This window comes from Choloepus didactylus, chromosome 4 (assembly GCF_015220235.1).
Source record: "Choloepus didactylus isolate mChoDid1 chromosome 4, mChoDid1.pri, whole genome shotgun sequence".
Lineage (NCBI taxonomy): Eukaryota > Metazoa > Chordata > Mammalia > Pilosa > Megalonychidae > Choloepus > Choloepus didactylus.
The window spans coordinates 109,776,992-109,797,248 of NC_051310.1; the positions used below are offsets into that span (position 1 = coordinate 109,776,992).

The 20,257-nt window shown below is 42.9% G+C and overlaps 1 protein-coding gene and 1 long non-coding RNA gene across 6 annotated transcripts in view; one reads left to right on the forward strand and one right to left on the reverse strand.

Annotated features, from left to right (window-relative positions):
- Nucleotides 1-4,189: 4,189 nt before the first annotated feature.
- On the reverse strand, nucleotides 4,190-14,373 carry LOC119531842. Of its 2 annotated transcripts, none has more exons than XR_005216419.1 (4): nucleotides 13,776-14,373; nucleotides 11,050-11,224; nucleotides 5,681-5,821; nucleotides 4,190-4,610 (listed from the first exon to the last, which is right to left on the reverse strand). It is a non-coding gene; the product is annotated as an uncharacterized LOC119531842 (long non-coding RNA). The 2 variants fall into 2 exon arrangements; XR_005216418.1 differs by having other exon boundaries at nucleotides 4,190-4,539; nucleotides 13,776-14,360.
- Nucleotides 11,097-20,257, forward strand: part of ANP32A (acidic nuclear phosphoprotein 32 family member A) — a 41,272-nt gene continuing 32,111 nt past the window's right edge. Inside the window, exon 1 of one of the 4 annotated variants that reach the window (XM_037833568.1) lies at nucleotides 11,097-11,302. In XM_037833568.1, the coding sequence (XP_037689496.1) occupies nucleotides 11,249-11,302 (54 nt within the window). In that variant the 5' untranslated portion in view covers nucleotides 11,097-11,248. Of the gene's footprint in view, nucleotides 11,303-12,509; nucleotides 12,682-13,732; nucleotides 14,057-20,257 lie in introns of those variants that run through there. The other 3 variants (XM_037833567.1, XM_037833569.1, XM_037833570.1) reach the window with 3 other exon arrangements.

Consider the following 20,257-nt stretch of genomic DNA (forward strand, 5'->3'; position numbering starts at 1 on the left):
TAATAGTCAATAACCTTTTATATTTACCCATTGTGTGATGATCTAGTATCATTTTCCCTCAAATTGAATAAATTTCTTAGAATTTCTTATTAAGCTAGTCCACTGGGAATGCAACTGACCAGCTGTTATTTATGTGAGACTTTTTTTCACTTTTATATAAGAAGTTTTGTTTTTGTTCTTGGTATAGAATTCTAGGCTGGCTGGATTTTTTTTTTCTTTCACCATTTTAAAGATGCTATTCCATTGTATTCAATCTTCCATAATTTTTGTTAAGAAATCAATTATTATCTTTACTGTTGTTCCCCTGAAGATATGGTATCTTTTTTCTCTGGCTGCTTTTAAGATTTTCTTTTTATCTTAGGTTTTAAGAAGTTTGATAATGATGTGCTCAGGTTTGGTTTTCTTTGTATTATCCTGCTTGGGGTTTGTAAGGCTTCTTAAATCTATGAGCTTTATCACTCATTAAATTTGGAAAATTTCCAGCCATTATTTCTTCAAATATTGCTTATGTCCTACTCTCTCTTTCCCATTCTTTTCGGCCTCCAATTACATTTGTGTTAGGCCCTCTGTGCCCCTCATCTTTTTCATACTATGTTCTTTTTTTTTCCCCCATTCTTTTTCTCATTCTGTCCTTCAATTTAAATATTTTCTATTACTAACTTTGATTCTAGACTGGTACTGAAATAATTCAAACAGTTCTGAAATTCATATATTGCATCTTGCATTTCTACAATATCCATTTGATTCTTTTTCATAGATTCAAATCCTCTGTTGAAGTATTCTTTGTCTTTTCATACATCTTTTCATCTCAATTCTTTAACATACTAATTATGGTTATTTTGAAGTCCTTGCCTGATAACTCCATTATCTGAATCATCTCTTTTATTGCTTTATCTCATGGTGATTGGGCATTTAAAAAAAATTTTTTTTGCGTGATTTTTGTTTATTTGTTTGCTGGTTGTAGTGGTCAATACAGTGAAAAAGCTTTAGATTATGTTACCTTATTCTCAATGTTGAATGTTGTTCTGGCACCAAGTGTCTATGTTTAGTCCTTACTTATTTTATGTAGTGCACTAGGCCATGGTTTTTAATCCTTGGATGTGGCCTTTTTGGGGTTTATGAAGTTTTCTCCATTCTGCCTGGGCCTAACCTGTCACATCTCTCCATTATTGTACAACCTCTGAAATCTCTTTCAGCTCTCAGCCTCCCAGCAACTGTTCTGTACTAGGGATCCTGGAGTCTTTCCCTACATAATGCATCCTAACAGTTGGCCAAGTACCTGAGGAGGATTTTTATGCAATTTTGAAGGGCTCCTTCTCTGTAGCATCTTCTTCTAAGGGATCCTACCCTCCAAACCCAGCTGTATTAGCAGCCCTGAATTCAATTTCTGTCTCCTCTGCTCACAGACACACTGCTCTCTGCTTGGTTTCTATAACCCTGTGCTGGAATGAATGTGAAGCTTTATCTTGAGTGCTTCCCTTTCCTGAAGGATAACAATCCCATTTTGCTTGCTGTCCAGGGTCTGCAAATAGTTGTTTTATATAAATTGTCTAGCTTTGGTAGTTGTTTACAGCAGGAGGTCAATCATAGCCAGAACTGGAAGTTGAACTATTTTTTAAAAGGACTGAATTTAAGGAACCAACATGTTTTTCTCATCTCTAGCTGCAGTGCAAGGCCAAACATAATGAGCCTTTTACCAAATACTCTCATTCAAATTCACACTTCAGATTGAATGTCCTATATTTTTATAGGGCTCTGTCTTTTATTTTCATGCCTCCCATAAAACATTTAAAAGCTTAATAAAATATACTCAACCTAATCTTTGATAAGCTTTCCTATAATTGGAATAAAGCTAAAATAGTTTACATGTTGAGTTTCATATTAATAAACCATTCCAAAAAACAGATTTTTTAGGTCACAGATAAACATGGAAGTGAAAGTGCTTAGATTTTCTTGAATTGTTAAGTAAGGGTGAAATACATGAGTTTTGTCATCCCATTTCTTCTTGCTTTCTGATGAATGCAAAACCTAAAGGAATAAAAGCTTATACCTTAACTTAAACTGGTAAAGAGAGAAAATTAGAGTTAGGGAGCTCTGTAATTCCCATTTTCCCTACAAATTGCCTTTCAAGACAATTCAATTCCTGGGAAGGAGCCTAAAATAAAACTGTTATAGTAGAAAATCTTGTGTTATGGTCGTAGAAACCAGGATTTACTTTTGTTTCCCTCATGTTGCAAAGGAAAAAGGCGTTACTTAGCCATCCCAATTTCCCAAACACCCCTATTACTATTTACTTGACATTAAAGATTAAAGTTATTTAAATGTTTCAAAGGGGCTTTTAAAATAGAATGCCTACTATGTTCAAAGCATTTATTTAATCATTAAATATACATGGAATATTTGATGTTCAAACAATGTAGAGTTATAAAAAATGACTCAAACATTTTCTTATCTTCAAGGAATTATAATTTTTTGAGGAGGTAAAGAAATATAGTCTGTGGAAGTAAGTGGCTATTTGCTACCCTTTAGGGTGTTATGAAAGTTCAAGGAAAGGAAAGATCTTATTTGTTTGGGTGGGTAGAATGGATCATAAAATGTTTCATGGAGGCACTGGTATCAAATTTGGTCTGGAATTTTGGGTAGAATTTTGACTGGTGGAGAAAAAAGGAAAGGGTGTGCAAGGTGGAAGAATTGTAAAGTCAAAAACAGAAAAGAAAACAGAATAGCAGAAGATCTAATTTGCCTGGAAATCAGAAATAAGACTGAAAGGGTACTGAGAGGTCTCTTTTTTGGAAGCTGAAATGCAGGTGGAGGAGAGTAGACCACAGGAAACCAGAGAGGCTGTTGCTGGTTGGAGGAGCATTGTGACTGGAGCTCAGCTTCAGAAACAATTCACCTGGCCACAAAAAGCACATCAGGACCTCAGGACCAGGACTCATCCACTAAAGTGTTTCCAACCACCAGAGGAGAAAAGCTAGAACAATGTAGTGAGTTCACATAAAAATAAATTTAACGTGAAGGACTTCCCTACATCCTGAGGTTGGATCCTCCCTTATATTCCCATTTTCAAGTCTATAGAGAAATAAATGATAGTAGTTTTTAAGAATGTTATCTGGCAAAATTACAAGTTAACAATCCTATGTTAGTTCTTGAAATACTTTTTTGAAATGTTACTGGTCTGAAAACCAGAAGCCTGAGAACAACTGATATAAAGGGTCAATTGAAGCATGAGAGAGATTGGAGGTGGTGCTAGCCCTCTTGGATTACAGTCGTTGGTGAAAGTGGAAGAGAAGGAAGAAAAGATATTTAGGAAATAAAACTTATAGAATGAGGCAACATTTGACCATGGGAGTTAACAGAGAGGACAATTCCAATGTGCCATAAATAAAAACAAGGGCCAAGAGGGACACTTTGAAGAAAGCACAGGAGCTGCAGATGAGAGACATTTTGAAGACGGCCATTGGAAGCAGCCTCTTGCTCCAGAGAAGCTAAGAGAGGACAAATACCCCAAGTGCAGCTGTGAGAGACGTTTTGAAGAGGAGCAAGCTTGCTAGAGAGGAGCGTCCTGGGAGAAAGCCATTTTGAAACCAGAACTTTGGAGCAGACACCAGCCACATGCCTTCCCAGCTAACAGGTTTTCTGGACGCCATTGGCCATCCTCCAGTGAAGGTACCCGATTACTGATATGTTACGTTGGACACTTTATGGCCTTAAGACTATAACTGTGTAGCCAAATAAACCCCATTTTTATAAAAGCCAATCCATCTCTGGTGTTTTCCATTCCACAGCATTAGCAAACTGGAACAGGCAGGGTAAGCAGAGGCTGGCAGGGAAGATTACTTTGGTTTTAAAAATGTTGTGTGGATATGCCTATAGAACAGCTGTTTGGGAATTTCCAATGGGCATTTGAAGGATAGTCTGGAGCTCATTTAATGACAAGAGACCACAGAGATTTATTTTATACCTACTATGAGCCAAGCACAGTTTGTGGGAAAGCAATATATTTCTATTTATCTTCTCTAGACTTCCTTGCAACCATCTCTTCATTAAGAAGTTGTTATTTAATGCAATCTTTTTCATCTTTCTATGGTGCCTTTTGGGAACATGTAATTCAAAAGTAGTTTACAAATATAGCATAAATATTAAAAATTTACAGTTGTTCTATAAAGATCATAAATGAAAATAAAACTAAGACTGAAAAATTAGTGTATTAGTCAGTATAGGCTAGGCTGTAGTAAGAAATAGACCCAAATTATATAACGGAACATCACAATAAAAGATTCTATCTTGGTCACAGTTTATTTCTTAATGGACAGGTGAACGTGTTGATGGAACAGCTCTTTCTAGGGACCCAGGCTGAGGGAGGTTCTACCTTCATGACCACATGGCTTCTCAGGTCACTGTGTCACCTCCATCTTAGCAGCATTGGAGATTTCAGGCCTTGAAGTGGCCAACATCACTTCCATTCACATTCCACTGGTTAGACCTCATTCACGTGGTCCCATCAAACTGCAAGAGCAGCTCGGAAGCATTGTCAAGCTTTGTGTTCAGGAAGAAGAAATGAATTTTGTTGAGCAATTAGCAGCCTCCAACAATTTGCATTAAATCATCTGAGAAAAAGTCAAATTCTAAAATAAAACACTTGGTCACGAAGAGCATTTGTGTATTAGTTTAACAGAATCTTTACCACTGCTTCTCTGGAAAGAAGTTATTGCCATTTATAAAGAACTTCTATTCATGTAACAGTTAAACCATGCTTTAGTGGTAGTAAAAATAAAACTAGCAACAGGTGAATTCCCATAACATTGTTCAGTGTCTTTCCAAGGGTATCATTTGCATTTTCCACCTGAAAAGCAATCTAAGCTAACTGACCTGAAATGATGGAGGTCAAAAGGAAAGAGGACAACATCATAGTATTACTATGTTCTCTTTAAGCCGATTCTTTATGACCTTCCTCTTTGTTCCTAGAAATATGGGCCTCTTTGACATGTCTGTAGTTTTTGCATTTCTTTCACCATCAGCACTTTGTCTTTAAAATTGTATTTAAAGTGAGTGCATCTTGCTATGAGCCTTTATGTAGCCTGTGACCACTTGCCTACTTCCAATAAACTTTTACTACAAATCTCATATCCTTCATCTTAGTTCTGCACTTGAGCCTGAACATGTGCACAGAGTAGCAGACAGAAACCCATTAACAGTAATCCATCACTACACAAGATCTTATATCACTTGGTATCTAAAGATCACTGCATTTAGTCATGAAATAGAAAATGTATATTATTCTTATCTTTATCTTATCCCTTAGGACTAAAATCCTTCTACTTTAAAATCAAACATCTCAACTGGGGACCCTCCTCTCAAAATGTTAAGGTTATCACCAGCTCTGCTTTGTTAAGTAACGCACTGACATCCACAATAATGTATTGTTTCTTCTGGCTTAGGATTTGGACACGGAAGCTTTTTAAAGGAAATTAAGGATTTCAGATATTAGTTAAAGAGAGCAGATAATCTTTTTCCCTGACAGCTGGGGCATCCGCAAACGCTCCTGCTTGGGGTTTTGAACCTCGGGGGAATGATGCAAAAATGCAGAATCCTGGACGATAATTTGCAGTAACGGTAGAGTCCAGACTCCACAGCATAGAGACGCCTTCCAAGGGGTGGGGTCCTCTGCAGACTATACCTGAAGCATCACCTTGGCTGTGTTCCAGGCAGCCCAGCTTCCCCATTTCCTGTTCATTTCCTGGACCTCATTCTTCTTTGGTTCTGTGATAGCCTTACAAGAAATTGTTTTCTTGTGTTGATCAAGGTACATTTCTGTTGCCTGTAACCAAGAATTTTGATCAGCACATATATCCAAAATATCAGCTATATCTATATTTCCATTAAAATAACTCAGTTTTGCTTATTTCAAAAATTAAATATTAATTGAAATTTTAAAAATATAGACAAGCAAAAAGAAAAGAAAAAAGCACTGTAACCCTATCACCCACAGAGAAACCTCCCACCACCCCCCTTTTTTTTTTTAACATTTTGGTGTATAACTTCCCATACTTTTTTCCTGGGCATATGACTATTCTTCCTTCCTTCTTTTTTTCTTTGACTATTATAAAAAGTGCTATGATACTGTGATCAACATGCTTGTTACACATACTTGCACACTTATATTCTGAATTTTGCTGCTATTCTGCCTTCTGACATTGCTTCTCCACATAAACATAGACATCATAAATTGGTCCAGCCTAGTGAAAAGTATTTGTCATATTCAAGTTGCCTGTGAATATATATGTAGAAATGATACAATTCTTACACACTAGATAGCAGACAGATATAAATTGATTTCAGATGCATCTTCTGATCAGAAAATCAGTCCAGTAGAGTGAAACATGTGTTCCCCTATTGGATAAGAGTTCTCAAGCACCTAACATGGCTATCTCATTTGGTCATGCTCAAATCAATTCAAAATTTGTGTATTCACATTGCTAGGATTCAGAATTTCCAGAGAAATGTAGGGTAGAGGTATATACTACTCTCTTGAAGGGACATGGTATTCAACTAGAAATACATTTTAAAATTTACTGATTTCTCAGAATGCATTATATTGATTTCTATTTCAAGAAGAATTGTAGAATACACATTTAAAAATAGTTCATTACTTATAGGTATATATAGTAACTGCCATGACTAAGTAGATGATCTGAGAGGACAATTTTCTATGCTTATAATTGAAAATACCACTTGCAAATGATAAACATATTAAAACTCCTTAGAAATTCTGTTCTTTATTTCTTATCTTACTAACAGATTTTAGTTTTCTTCATAGAGGTAAACTTCAACCCCAGATGGATTAAAACAAATTAGCAGACACTAAACTAAATGCATTTCTATTTTTCAACCTAGATTTCCTTCAGTTAGTCTTTTTCTGATTTCTCATTCCAGTAATTTGTCTTTAAGGCATTTACACTTTCCCCTTATAACTGCATTTTAATACTAAAAATAAGAACTTATAGCTCTGGTTTTCTTTCTGGTGAATGGTAAATAAATTTTCCTCTTATTGCCACCCCCAAATGATGCTTAACAAACATATTTAAGAAACTTTCACAGAATTTCTGGTAATTACCAAACAAACCTGCAAGTTTAATTTCTTTTTCAAAATAAACCATCTTTAAGCTGTTTTTGAGATTTTTACGATTAATTTACTTTTAAAATCCATGAACATAATGACTGTTTTCATGTAATGGTGCTTTCTCCATGACCAGCTCCTTGATAGAATTGTTCTTTGAAAATATATATATATATATTTAAATATCATCTAATGCTTTACTAAACAAAAGAAAAATAATAGTAAACTTTTTAGATCCAGTACCTCAATATTCCTTTGCTATTCAAATCAAAATGCAGGAGACTTCACATTTGTTACCATGGATTTCAAAAGAATAATCTACATTTCTAAAAGCTATTTATATAGAAAGACAAAAGAGAACATAATTAATCTGGAGTCTTTCCATATCATTGTCTTTGGGGTCCAAGCAGTAGAGCCATTACATAGGTGAAAGAGTACTTTGGCCAGGTTCCAATATATGTGATTCAAGCTGAAGAACAAAACACTGAACTGAGAATTCATTGCCTTGACTCATAAAAAGGATGCTAACCAGAGGGTCTCCATCTTTAGAGACCAAACAAGGGTAAATGAGCTAACATGGCAGCAGCAAAGATGTATTTATAAAACAGTACTTTCTAACACATCTTCAGAGCATAAGACACCTATTCCTCATACTTCTTTGAGAACAAGACAAGCTGCTCATTTATTTAGAATGTTTGTTGGAAAATTGTCTGAAAGGCAGAAAAATATCTTTCTCTACTTGAAGACCACCTTTCTTCCTAGGAGCTCAACCCTTTGAACTGTACCTCCTTTATTCTTCTCAGTGTGAAGTAAACCCAGTTTCAGAGTTTACAGATTCTAATTTTTCATATGCTAACTCCTATTGTAGAATCACTCAGCAGTTAGGAACTTAGTCACTCCATATCAAGGTTAGCCAAGAGAGCCCCTTTAGCAACCCAAACTGAACAAGGTCTATAAAGCCCATATATTATCCTTTTCCCAAAAATTTAGGACTTATTACCACCTTCCTTCCTTCTCTTACTTTACCTTTTGATGTGCAGAGCCATTCAGAGCATTTATTTAGTACTATAATATGCATTAAAAATTTAAGAAACAACCTGTAAAATAAGGAATATTAAGAGCAGACACTTTTTGATATTTGGTCAAGTAGCACAGGGCAAATGGCTGTTTAGCTGAGCTCTCTATTTTTTAAAAAATATCTTTTAAAATTTTTATTGTGGTCATGTATTTATAACAAAATTTGCCATCTTAGCTATCCTAAGTGTATAATTCAGTGGCACTGATTACATTTATCAGGCAATCATCACACCATCCCTTACAAAAATCGAATTTAATATCCTTTTGATATTTAAAAATTCAAATCATTAAAATTTCCTTAAAAATAAATTACAAACATTAAGTTCTATTTGTGAAAGTAAGAAAAAAAATCTCTTTTTTCAAAGTATGTTGGAAAAATGGGATAAAAAACTGTTAAATATTTTTAACAGGACTGACATCCAGGGAAGCCTTCTTTCAATTTTCTAACACTAATATGACAGCTGTTGTTAAAATGTATAACAATAATACAACAGCTGTTATTAAATGTTACATTTAATATTTTGATTTAGTGATAAGGGCTTAATTTTTCCAATTCTAAACCCCAAGGATGGGCTTATCCATATTTTAATTTTCCATGTACACTTTTTTTTTTAAATGGTTTGAGCTTCCAAGTCATCTTCTCCAGTCCAAGAACCCTGAGGTGAGTTTATCTGCTTCTGTTCAGAAGTGCTGGATAGAGCATATCTCTGCACCTGACTGGTAAGCTTTCAAGGATTCCTCCTCTGCAAAGGCACTGTCCCATGTCACACTGCAGGCAGTGTGGTCTTCTGTGGTTACAATTTTAAACGGAAGATGAACATTTACCATCAAAGAGAACATAAAACTTCAGGGCTTCTGTGTTACATAGATTCTACACACCATAATTACTTAATGTTTGTGATAGAGTTTTTCAGAGCTGTCTTGAAACAACCTTAAATACCAAATCCAGAAATAACTTGTTCAATGGCAAAGAAAAGTAATTTGAGGGTCCCTCATATTTTAAAAAGAAGCCAAGCCACTAAAAAGGAATGAACTCCAGCTAGACAAATAGCCTTCAACAAGATTAACAAAATTCAAGACAACAGAGATGCCAGCTAAATCAGCAAGTTAAATTATACTACTTATACCCGAATGGAATGCAACAATGGCTTTCAATTTTTATTTTGCACTCCCCAGCTTCTCAAACTGTAAACATTATCACTTTAATTCCACTTATTATTATTCTATGTGAAAGAAGAATTTACAGAGCAAAATGCTTACTTTCAGGACTTTACGTTTGCAATCCAGGTTACAACAATAAAATTACTAGTTTCTTCCCGTTTAAGCATTCCATATGTGCAATATGTGCATTTTATTTACATTCTGTCGCTATTTCCTCATAAACCTTATAGCTCAAGAATGAAACTTACATTGGTGTTACGTAACAACATTTCAACATTGCAACATACATACCAGTTTCTCTCTCCGTTGAACCCAAGTCCCTGAAAAATATTCACAACATATCAAAAAAGAAAAAAAAATCACCTTGGGTTATGTGGGGAAGCATGTAGAATTGTAGAAATGGAGACACTGCAGAACAGTTGTGTGGAAGAGAAACACTAATTTAAAGTAAAGATGAGGATGTCCTCTCTATTTGTCCTTAACAACGAACCCCATTTATTAACAGCTATAGGTAGCTAACTTAGTATACGACAAGGTCCTGGGCCTGGCCATAAGGAGTTGGTAACCCAGTGGGAATTATGGCGTAAAGTTTTCCCGTAACTAACGTGATTCAAAAAATCCAAATCAAGCAAACCAAAAAAACCTCGAGAAAGTGCTCCAAGTACAGCCTCCTTGGCAACCCAAATCGAACCAAATGACTCAGGTGGACAATTAAAATGCACCGTTTTCTTTAACTAGGTCTATGAAGCCCATATATTATCTTTGTCCCAGAAAATCCAGGAGTTATTAGCATCTTCCTTCTCCACGTTTTAGTATCCTATATATTTATCAACAGTTCTTTATCCCAAATCCACAGTCTTCATTCATTTTTTTGCCTAAACACGATCCTGGGTGCCTCTTGGTGATCAACCCTCATGAGCTGACCGTACGTGACAACAAAATGAAGTGCTGTGGAGAGGGGTCGACATCGCGCAGTAAGTCATCCAAAGGGGGAAGCATCTTGCTTTTATTTACTTATTTATTCGAAAGGCTGCTATGGCCACGGCCGGAGGGGAAGGGGCGCGCTGGGCTGACCTGGAGCCCGGAGGTGGGAGGCCGCGGAGGAAGTGGGGGGCAGCCACGCTCCTACAGCTTTGCCCGACGGACCCAGAAAACGACCTGCCCTTCCCTCATCGCACCCTCGACGCCCTACCCCCGCCCCCCCAGGCCCTTCCCCACCCGCCTGCCCCACAGCTCTCGGCCCCCAACCCCGAGCCGCCAATCTCCTTCCGCAATCCCTTCATGCGGCGCAGGCAGGCCAGGGCCGCTCAGCAGAGCCCTCCGCCCGGCTCAGACCCCGACCCTACTCTTTCGGCCGCGCCCCTCCCCCTCGAATAACGCACCTGCGGCCCCGCCCCCGGCCAAACGCTGAGGCGGCGGCGGGCTGGCGAGGCCGGGCAACTCGGCCCTCGAGGCACAGCCACCTTCCCTTCCCTTCCCCCGCCATTCTGCCCACCCCCTTCGCTCAGCCACCAAGTAGCCGCCGCGCTCCTCAGCCGCCCCGAAATCTAAAAAGGTCCGTCTCGGGCACCACAACCAAATGGCTGAGCCTCCCTGGCCGGCTGCGCAGCCCGCGCATTGGTCCCTTCCCCCCCCCCGCCGCCGTCGCCATTGGCTGTTGCCCGGAGACCCTCGGCGGAGATTGGCTCAACCTGCTGCCGCTCGTCCCGAGGGCCGCAGATCCCGCCTCCTCCGTGATCAGGTTAGTGTGCGCGGCGGGTGCTGGGGGCTCGAGAACCGAGCGGAGCTGGTTGAGCCTTCAAAGTCCTAAAACGCGCGGCCGTGGGTTCGGGGTTTATTGATTGAATTCCGCCGGCGCGGGAGCCTCTGCAGAGAGAGAGAGAACGAGAGATGGAAATGGACAAACGGATTCATTTAGAGCTGCGGAACAGGACGCCCTCTGATGTGAGCATTTGCCAAAAATATCCCTGTCGGTCCATTCTCCTACTTTGTGTGTGTGTGTGTGTGTGTGTGTGTGTGTGTGTGTGTGTTGGGGGGAGACACTTTTTTCTTGAGGGGGGGTCGCCCGGAAGATGTGGGTTTGGGGGTCGGAATGCAAATGAATTGCAATGTTGGGGGGTTGCAGTGCCACCGGAGCATGTTCCGGCTGCTGCCACCGCTGCCCTTGGTGTGTGACTACCTGTGCGTGTGCTCCCGCTTGTGCGCGTCCGAGTGTGCGAGCGAGGGTGCGAGAGTGTTCATGCGAGTGTGCACCCATCGGGGGCCAGCGGGCGCACGCGTTTAGGTCGGAGAGAATGAGGGAAAATAACCGCTTGAGCTCGCTGCTCCCGTGACTCCGTCTGGGGGAAAGATTAACGAGGGAGGGAGAAGAGGGGCTGCCTCCTGGATTTAACAACAACAAAAACGGGGGGGGGGGGTGCTATATTTTATAAATGTATTCCCCTTTCCGCCCCCACCCCGCGCCTTCTCCCCTCCCTTTCTCTCCCTCACTCTCTCTCATGCACACACACAATAAGTTTTGGGCTTCGCGAGTCCGGTTTAGTTTCTGATAAATGTGGGCCGAGGCCTCCGGGGAGAGCGCGTGGGGAGGGGGCTGCAGTGGAGTTGGGAATGGCTTGAGTTTAAAGTGCGTCTTCATTTCTTTGCAGTGATGAGGCGAGAGACGGGGGAGCCATATTTGTAACTTTGTAGTGTTCGTGAACGCGCCCTTTCTCTCCCTCCCTCCCTCTCTTTCTCTGCCTCTCTTCTTCTCCTCTTTCCCCCTCACTCTTTCCACCCCACCTTCGGGCCAGATGCTGATGTTTCTTCCTTTCCTTCCGAAGGGAGGATAAATTAGAAGAAGGGCGGGGGAGGGATTTTCGAACGTGCAAAACCACAGATAATCCCCGTTCCTCCCCTCCTCGGGCGATCGCTATTGCAAGTTACCCAAAGGCTACGTCCCGGTCCCCCGTCGCTCCTACCTCTTCCGGCCTCCCTAAGATACCAGCCTTTAAGCCTCGGCTCCCCCTCTCCGCCCAACACGATCCCCGGCCCATCTTTCTCTGGGGTGGGCCCTTCGGCAGCCATTCGGCGCCTGGTTAGTAAATGGGTACGGCAAAGTTTGTCAGGACGTGAGCTGCCCAGAGCTGGTGCCCGTGGTGGGTATTGGCTGGGTCCAGATTCATGCGGGCACAGAAAACACGCAGCTCCGGTATGGGAGTTTGCCTTCTCTTCGCCGTTATTGATTGGGCAGCGGCGGGAGTACGGCCGGAGGAAACTTAACACAGATGGGAACAGGGAGGCTCTGGCAAAAGCCCACCCTCCAAGGAGAGGGGAAGGTGAGGGTAGGTGATTTGAACGCTACGCTCGTTTTTGTCTCCTCGCTTTCAAACATTAGTGTTTTATGCGAGTTGGCGGTTCGGCGAAGGAGACCCTCCGGCTTGGGGCGGCGACGCTGGCCGACTTTCCTTGTTGCCCTGGGGGGGTAGGGGAGCGCGCGGACAGGAAAGACCCCCTTCTCCAGCCTCGGTGAACGGGGTTCCGCAGAATTGGGAATTTGGGTAGTTCTATGTGCTGACCTTTCCCCCCTCCAGCCCGTTAAAACCCGAGTCCCTGGCGAAGGCAGGCCTTGCTTCCCCTTTTCCCTGGTTTCTCCTCCAAACCTGAGTGAGACTTAAGAAAACAAGATCCTTTTTGTGACACCCCCCCCCCCCAACCACCACCAAAACGCAGCTGTGTACTGTAGACGTGAGAGTGCCTTATGGCGCGCAGGGCGGGTGGCTGAGGGAGGGGAGGGATTGTCCGCCGGAGAAGGCCGGAGTTTCCGCCAACATTTTGCCGGCGGTTTTCCTTTCTCTGGCCGGTATCATTCCAGCTTGGACCCCGGGCCGAAGGATTTGGGGTCTGGGTGTGGTGATGGAGGAGGGGGCCGAAGGCCGCGGTCTTCCCGCGTACTTTCCGGAAGCCCCTGGTGCGGAGGGGGAGGACGCCAAGTAGGGGGTCGGGGTCGCGGCTGATGGGTGTGGAGGCGCGGTTCGCCCGGCGAGCCCCATAAACATTGCTGGCCAAACTGGGAGCAAGCTCGAAAGCGGGTCGAACCGGCTCTTTAAACTTAACTGAGTGTGTGTGTGTGTGTGGGGGGGGTTGGGGAGCCGACGCGCGGAACTGGGAGAGATTTCTCACGCTTCGCCCCCTCGCCTCCTAGTCTCTCGGCCCACGTACCTGCCCCCTGCCTTGAGGCTAGCTGGGGCGCAGATGGGGGTGGAGGGGGCACTGTCTGCATTTGGGGGAGGGAAAGAAGGCAAGCTAATGAGGGACAAAAGGGGTGGGGGAGGAGAATTTTTTTTTTTTTTCCATCGTTCTTAATGCAAATAGTTCCCGGAGAGCGCCCCCTGCGCCCCTGCCTGTCGCGCTCCCCCCAGGGCCCCCACGCACCCACCTTCGGAGCCTCTCCCAACTCGGTTCCGGGGGTTGGTGGCCACGCCGCGATGCCGAAATAGGACGAGCAGCCATGTTTCCCCGGGTCTCTTGCGGCCCGCCCCGCCCCTCCCCCATGGCGCTGCCGGCGCGGAGCGCGGGGCTCAGAGTGCGGGCGCCGGGCTCCATGCGGGGCGCGGGCCGGCCAGGGCCAGAACGCCGTTCGCGCGGGCTAGGGAGCGGATGCGCGGGGCTCGGTCCCGAAATGGCCTTTTGACTTGCCGAGGTGATTTCGAGCTAAAGGTGTTTTGATTATTTTTAACCTCCAGGTCCACCGAGCAGAGGGTCGCCGAGGCATTATTGGGGAGCGGGGGCGGCAGCCAAGGCCTTGCGCGCCTTTGGCACGACTGCCGGGCGCCGAGCTGCCATTTTGTCACCGTGGCTGTTGTGGCTGTGGGGGGGCGGAGCGGAGTCTTGCGCCATCGCCCCGATGGCCTCTGGCGTGGCGGCGGCGTGGGGAGCCGGCTTCAGAGATATATCCCCTCCCCCAGTTGTGGTTAGGGTCCCGACGTGGGGAGGAGGGTTGGTTTCCCCGTGCCAATGGCCTGAGCCTCAGCCGTGCAGGAGCGTTGCGTTGGTGTTTGTACTGGGAGGGCGACGATCCTCATTGCAAGTACAACCCCCCACCTCCATCGCGCACCCTACTTCCCCCCACCTCTCTCCAGTATTTCGCACTTCCTCTGCAAGTGTTTTAAACGTAGTTAAACGTGGCCTTAAAGACAAACCGATCACCCTGGTGTTTGCTCTTTTGGCGGTACTGATAGGAGGACGGAGAGGAGAAATTAAACGTGAGGTTTCTTTTTTGGGAGGAGGGGCGCCGTCGCGCACGCGACTTTTGATTGAAGCTAAGGACAACAACCGGTTATCCAGGAGGGACAGAGTTGTCGGTTCGTTGGGGAAACGCCCTCCAGGGCTAGGCTCTCCGGGAAGGTAGGTTGTGCTCCGTGTTTCAGGTGGATGTTGCAGCGCTCTGCAGGCTGCTAGGTCTAACTCTCTGAGCCCCCATTGCACTTCTTCTGCCCCCCACCCCAATTTTATTTTGCCCAATAGTAGCAAATGTGACCTTAAACCAAAAGAGAGGGAATAACGTTTGCCTTTGAAAAAAGTAAATGATTTCTTCTTGTTGTTGACTGCAGAGCCGGGCAAGGCGTGGCGTTGTGCCCTCCCCATGCTGGCATGTCTTTGGGATTTTTTAAAAGGCAACATCGGTGTTGGTCAGACACCTCACTGGTTGAACTCAGGTAGCTGCTTGGAGATGTTTATGGTAGTGCCCGGCAAGGGCTGCCAAGGAAGCCAGGCTTAACTTTGACCTTTGGAATACTTAACATACTGTTTTCCAGGCCGATTACTGCCTAATTGGGTTCAAGTAGCCAGATATTAACTCCAGTTTATACAGACCAACCAAGGATCCACAGGCAGAAAATAAAGGGTGAACTGGGTCTGTTGTGTTTTCTTGCTGGAATGCTACTGATGGTGGTAGTTTTGGGTCTGGGACTCCACTTTGTACTTGAGCCCTGGCACCACACAATCCTGGGTTTGAGCCTCCCTTTTTGAATCCTCCAACCCAGGGCAAGGTTAACTTAACCTACCTCTGTGAACCTTGGTTTCCTCACCTGTAAAATGGGCGCAATAATCCTGTTTTAGCAGTAAGTGACAGAACTGGTTTGATCTGGTCTCAGTAAGTGGTAAGTGAATGACAGTGTGTTATTTTCAGAGAGAGAGCAGGATGAAATGAGGCTTAACTTTGAGCTTCTCCATGGTGTAGAATATCATCATCAACAAGAAGCAAACAGAAAAAGTTTGCTAACACATAGCACCTGTGCTATGTCAGGAACAATTCTAAATGGATTACACATATCAACTAATTTAATCCCCACAACAACCCTGTGAGGTAGTTGCTAATATTATCCTCATTATACACAAGGAAATTGAGGCAAAGAGAGGTTGCTGCATGGCTAGTAAGTGGCAGAACCAAGATTCAGACCTCTGCATACTCAGCCTCTTCACTCCACTACAGTACTCTTTGAAGTGTCCTTTTGAGTAAGACAGGAGGGAAGAGCTTTTTCCTCTCTGGCTTTGGAATGGTGCCACCTTGTGAGGGGGTGAACGTCTGTCATTGAAGATACTCACTTGTATACTGGATAGCCTCCTGGTTGAAGACACTGAGATAGAGGAAGGAGGATTCAGTACCAGAGGGTCTGTGGATTATTATTTTAAGGGGGAAGCCTGTATTACACCTGGTTAGACTGCAACAAATTCGGTCTTTTAGGTGTTGGTAGACACCTGTCACATTTTGGGTAAAGAGAAGGACAAGCAGGAGCTAGCTTGTATGGAATCTTGCATGTAATGCATTTTTCATTTTTATTAGTCTTTCTCTGCTGCCGAAAACCGAGAGTTGGCATATCCTTGGTATCTGGGACTTAATATTGTACAAACAAAACCTCACGGATCATCTCACTTAATCCTCCCAAAAACTCCTTAAAGGTAGGCTAAGCAGTGTGGTTTCATCCCTGTTGTGGGATGAGTCATCTGAGGTTTGGAGAGATGGTGAAACCACCAGTAGGCAGCAGAACTGGGTTCTTCCGCTGTAAAACCAGAAGCTCTTTTGGTGGACAGTAGGAACTTACAGGGTTGTATAGTCCATTGGGTCCCAAACATGACCTGTCATCAGGATCACCTGGGGAACATGTAAACTGCAGATTCTTGGGCTCCACTCCTAGAGACTGGTTCATCTGCCTGTGTATAGGCTAAGAATAATTTGTCCAGGTGAACACTGCGATTGATTTGATGTTAAGAAACGCTAACTTTGAACCCCAATTAAGCTAAATGTTATTCCTCCCCCCAAAATTCCATTTGTTTCATTAGCAGACTTGTATTAGAAAAAAAAATTGTACTCCATTATTATATTTTGAATTTTATCAATAAAAATTTTGTGGAAATTTCTTTTCCCTTGTTTTTTATCAATACCTATGGAATATCCTCAGTTGTGGCAAAATACACCGTCTGGCCCTTTATAGTAAAAGTTTGCTAACCCCTGGTTTGGCAGATAGGGGATAGGACACTGGAATCTGTATATATTTTCAAAGCAAGCCATCCATTTGAGTGATGCTTTAGGGCTCTTTCCAGTACTTATATATGCGCCTTTGTAACTGGTTAATGTGTAGTGAAAATTTGCCTCAATCTAAGAACCTCAATTGGAAGCGAAATGGTCCTTGTTACCGGTTTAGTATTGAGCACTCCTGTAACCAGTTCTGTGTAGCCAACTGAAATTCTTTATATTGCATGCTCAGAATATTTCAGAAGGTTTTTTTGCTGATCTTGTAGTTGAATGATTAGTGTTAAATTTTAAATGTCTCCTCAGAGCTAGAGAGGAGCTTTGAACTGCAACGGTTCCAGCTTTGAGGCCTGCGGAAGGTGCAACAGCTGTGTACCCAGTAGCTGACATCAGTTCCTCAGAGCACAGATAATTGAAAACCACAGAAAATCCTGGAATCTCTAATTTTGGCCTGCTGCTTGTCCGCCATGAATGTTTCCTGGGGAACAAACCAGCAGCAAAGTGGCTTTGAGTTTCAGAGCCCTTATTTCTATCTCCAGCCTCTTGTGCCTGAGCAAATGAGCAGAAAGAGTGGATGTAAAGATGGGCCAGACTGAGGGAGGAGATAAATCCAAGGGGATGAATTCCATTCCCCATACCTGCAGGCCTATGCTTCAGGGACCGCAAACCCCAGACCCAGTTCCCTCTCTGGGCTACTGCTGTACTGCCAGCCTCTGAAGGTGACTTACTCTGGACTTACACAATCTGCCATCTTTATTTGCAATGCCATCAGAAAGACACCTGATTGAACCTTTGGGGCTAGTCATCCCAGAACTTTGCTCCAAGTTAATTATACTACATTGAAATAAAAAACTTGGGGCTGTTGGTGATATTTTATGGAGATTGCTTAGGATACTAATCAGATGTCTCCTTGCCACCATGCCTTCCCTCAGTTAGTGTAGTCACTTAGGAACAGAGAGCTTGTTGCTGGGGGCGATTGAGCCCTGGTCAGTGAACTTGGCCCAATTGTTTGAATTCTGACTGGGTTTAAGAAGAAGATCATTGCTCTAGTGTCCAGAGGGAGCACTCCCTTACAAATGTGTTCATCCACTCCCCCACCCGATTTTCACTTGTCCACCTCCTGTTCTATCTAGTTTTCTTAAGCCTCCCATGAAGTACCCTCTACAAATCCCTTCTCACCACCGTTTTCCTCCCACGAGCAAGTAGAGAAACATAGACTTGACTCTGAATTTATATTACGTTGAAAGATCATTATACTACAAATATTAATATCCAACAATGATGTTTTCGTTAAAGAGATGCACTCTGGCAGGGATGGAGACTTGTGAAGGCATATGTTATTTAGAACTTCTCATTTATTAAAATTTGTTATAACTAGATGAGCTAAACACCCATGGCTCTGGGCACCTTCCAGATTTGGAAGCAGCCTCATTGTATAGAACTATTGCCTGATGATAACTGTTAATACAAAATCTGTAAACAACATAAAATGTCTTTTCTACTACACCAATCCCTGTCTTAGGGCTATAGGGCCATGACCTGCAATCCCAGTGTTTTCACTCAAATTTATTTTATTTTACTTCTTAGCTGCCCTGGTGTACTTATCTACCCTCTCCTTTACCAAAACTTGCTTCAGACAGCAGATCTAAATGATCAACTTACTTTCTCAACTTTTAGTTACCCTAATGTGGATTAAAGTTAACAGTTGTCTTTCCCAGAGGTATTTGCATTTGGTGATTCTGATTTGGTGAGAAAATGACTAGAGAACTATTAGACGCTTGGGTTCTGGTCTCAGCTTTGCTATTAACTAACTTGGACAAGTTGTTTGGCTTCTTGAACCTTTGTTTTCTCCACTCTAAAATGGGAGTGTTGAATTAGATCAGAGGCATTTCAAACTTTTTGTTCCTAACAGTACGAATTACACTGCTACCCCATATGTGCATTCATACATATTTTAGAAAAAACTGAACCAAAAGTTTCATGAAACATTACTCTTACTATGTGTTTAAAAACACACTTTTCTGTTCATTAAAAACAAACAAACAAAAAACCTTGCTGGCTTTGACCCATAAATTGATTTCATTACTTCTGCTACACCAAGCCCTGTCTTAGGCCTGCTGGGCTATGACCTGCAATCCCAGTGTTTTCACTCAAATTTATTTTATTTTACTTCTTAGCTGCCCTAAAAAGACATTAAAAGATGGCTATTGAAGTTCCTTCATGATTAGATATTTTGTGCTTTGATTTTGGGAAATGAGGGAATGCCCTTTCTAGCTTTGTAAAATCTTTCCAATAAATCACAATAAGTGATTTCTCCTGCTTTTTACACTAGCCTGTCTCTGGGTTTTCAAGCTGGTCTCCTTGCTGCTAGCCCTTTCTCACCCCAGACCTCCTCATGGCATTAAGGAATCATTATCCAAAATTCTTACCCTGGATGGGTGTCTTCCAAGGTTCTTGATTATGCTAGTGGCCCTTGGCCAACCATGTTTCTCCATCCCCTTCTCTATACACTTATCACAGCATGGTATACCTGTGGAAGGTGCCTTTGGGACGCCCACATTTTCCAGCACTGAGGTAGAGAAAGATGTGGAGAGAGGAGTGTCCCCATTAAGCACTTCGCTGCTGCTTTCCCTAGAGTGCTTGGGTGTGCATCTGGTCTCTTCCACTTCGGCCTTGGGTCTTGTGCATGTGTCTTCACTTCACAGTGCCTTTCATTTTGTCTCTGTAAAATGAGGATCTAAGAGTACCTGCCACACAGTTTTGGGTACACGCTGAGCACTTAGTAAACAGTTAGTTGCTATTGTTATTGTGGTTTTGTCACTAGAGCACCACATGGCATTCATTTAAGAGAAAAATCTTACCTTGTCAAAAACATATTAAAAGATAACTTTTGTTTCCATGGGAAAAGAAGTTAGAAGCTAGAATTTCAAACTTGCTGAAGAGTTATTTTTCCTGCAAGCAGCTTAATAGTAAATATATTGTTTCTAGATACGCATTTAGCTGTAGCATCTGAACCTCATGGAGCAGGCCCAAAATTGAATTCCAGGTAACTTTTGCTGGGGGTGAGGTGATATCACAACTTGCCCCTCTCCTAGGCAACACCTTTTCTCACTGCCTTCAGCAACTGTTTCAGATCTCCACTGCTCAAATCACTGGCCAACCCTCCACCATTTCCCTCCTAGCCAGCGACCTTGCCATCACAGAGAAAATTGAAATCTCTTGAAATTCCTAGACCGAGCCTGCCTAACTGCTCAGGTCAGCTGTCCTTTGGGTTTCATCTGCCCCTGCCCTTCAGTCTTCCTTTCTTCTGGACATCTAGCCATTCCTCTTGTTTGGATCCTTCTCAAGCTTGGGATGTTTCTCTCAATTTTTTAAAAAAAGGAAACAGA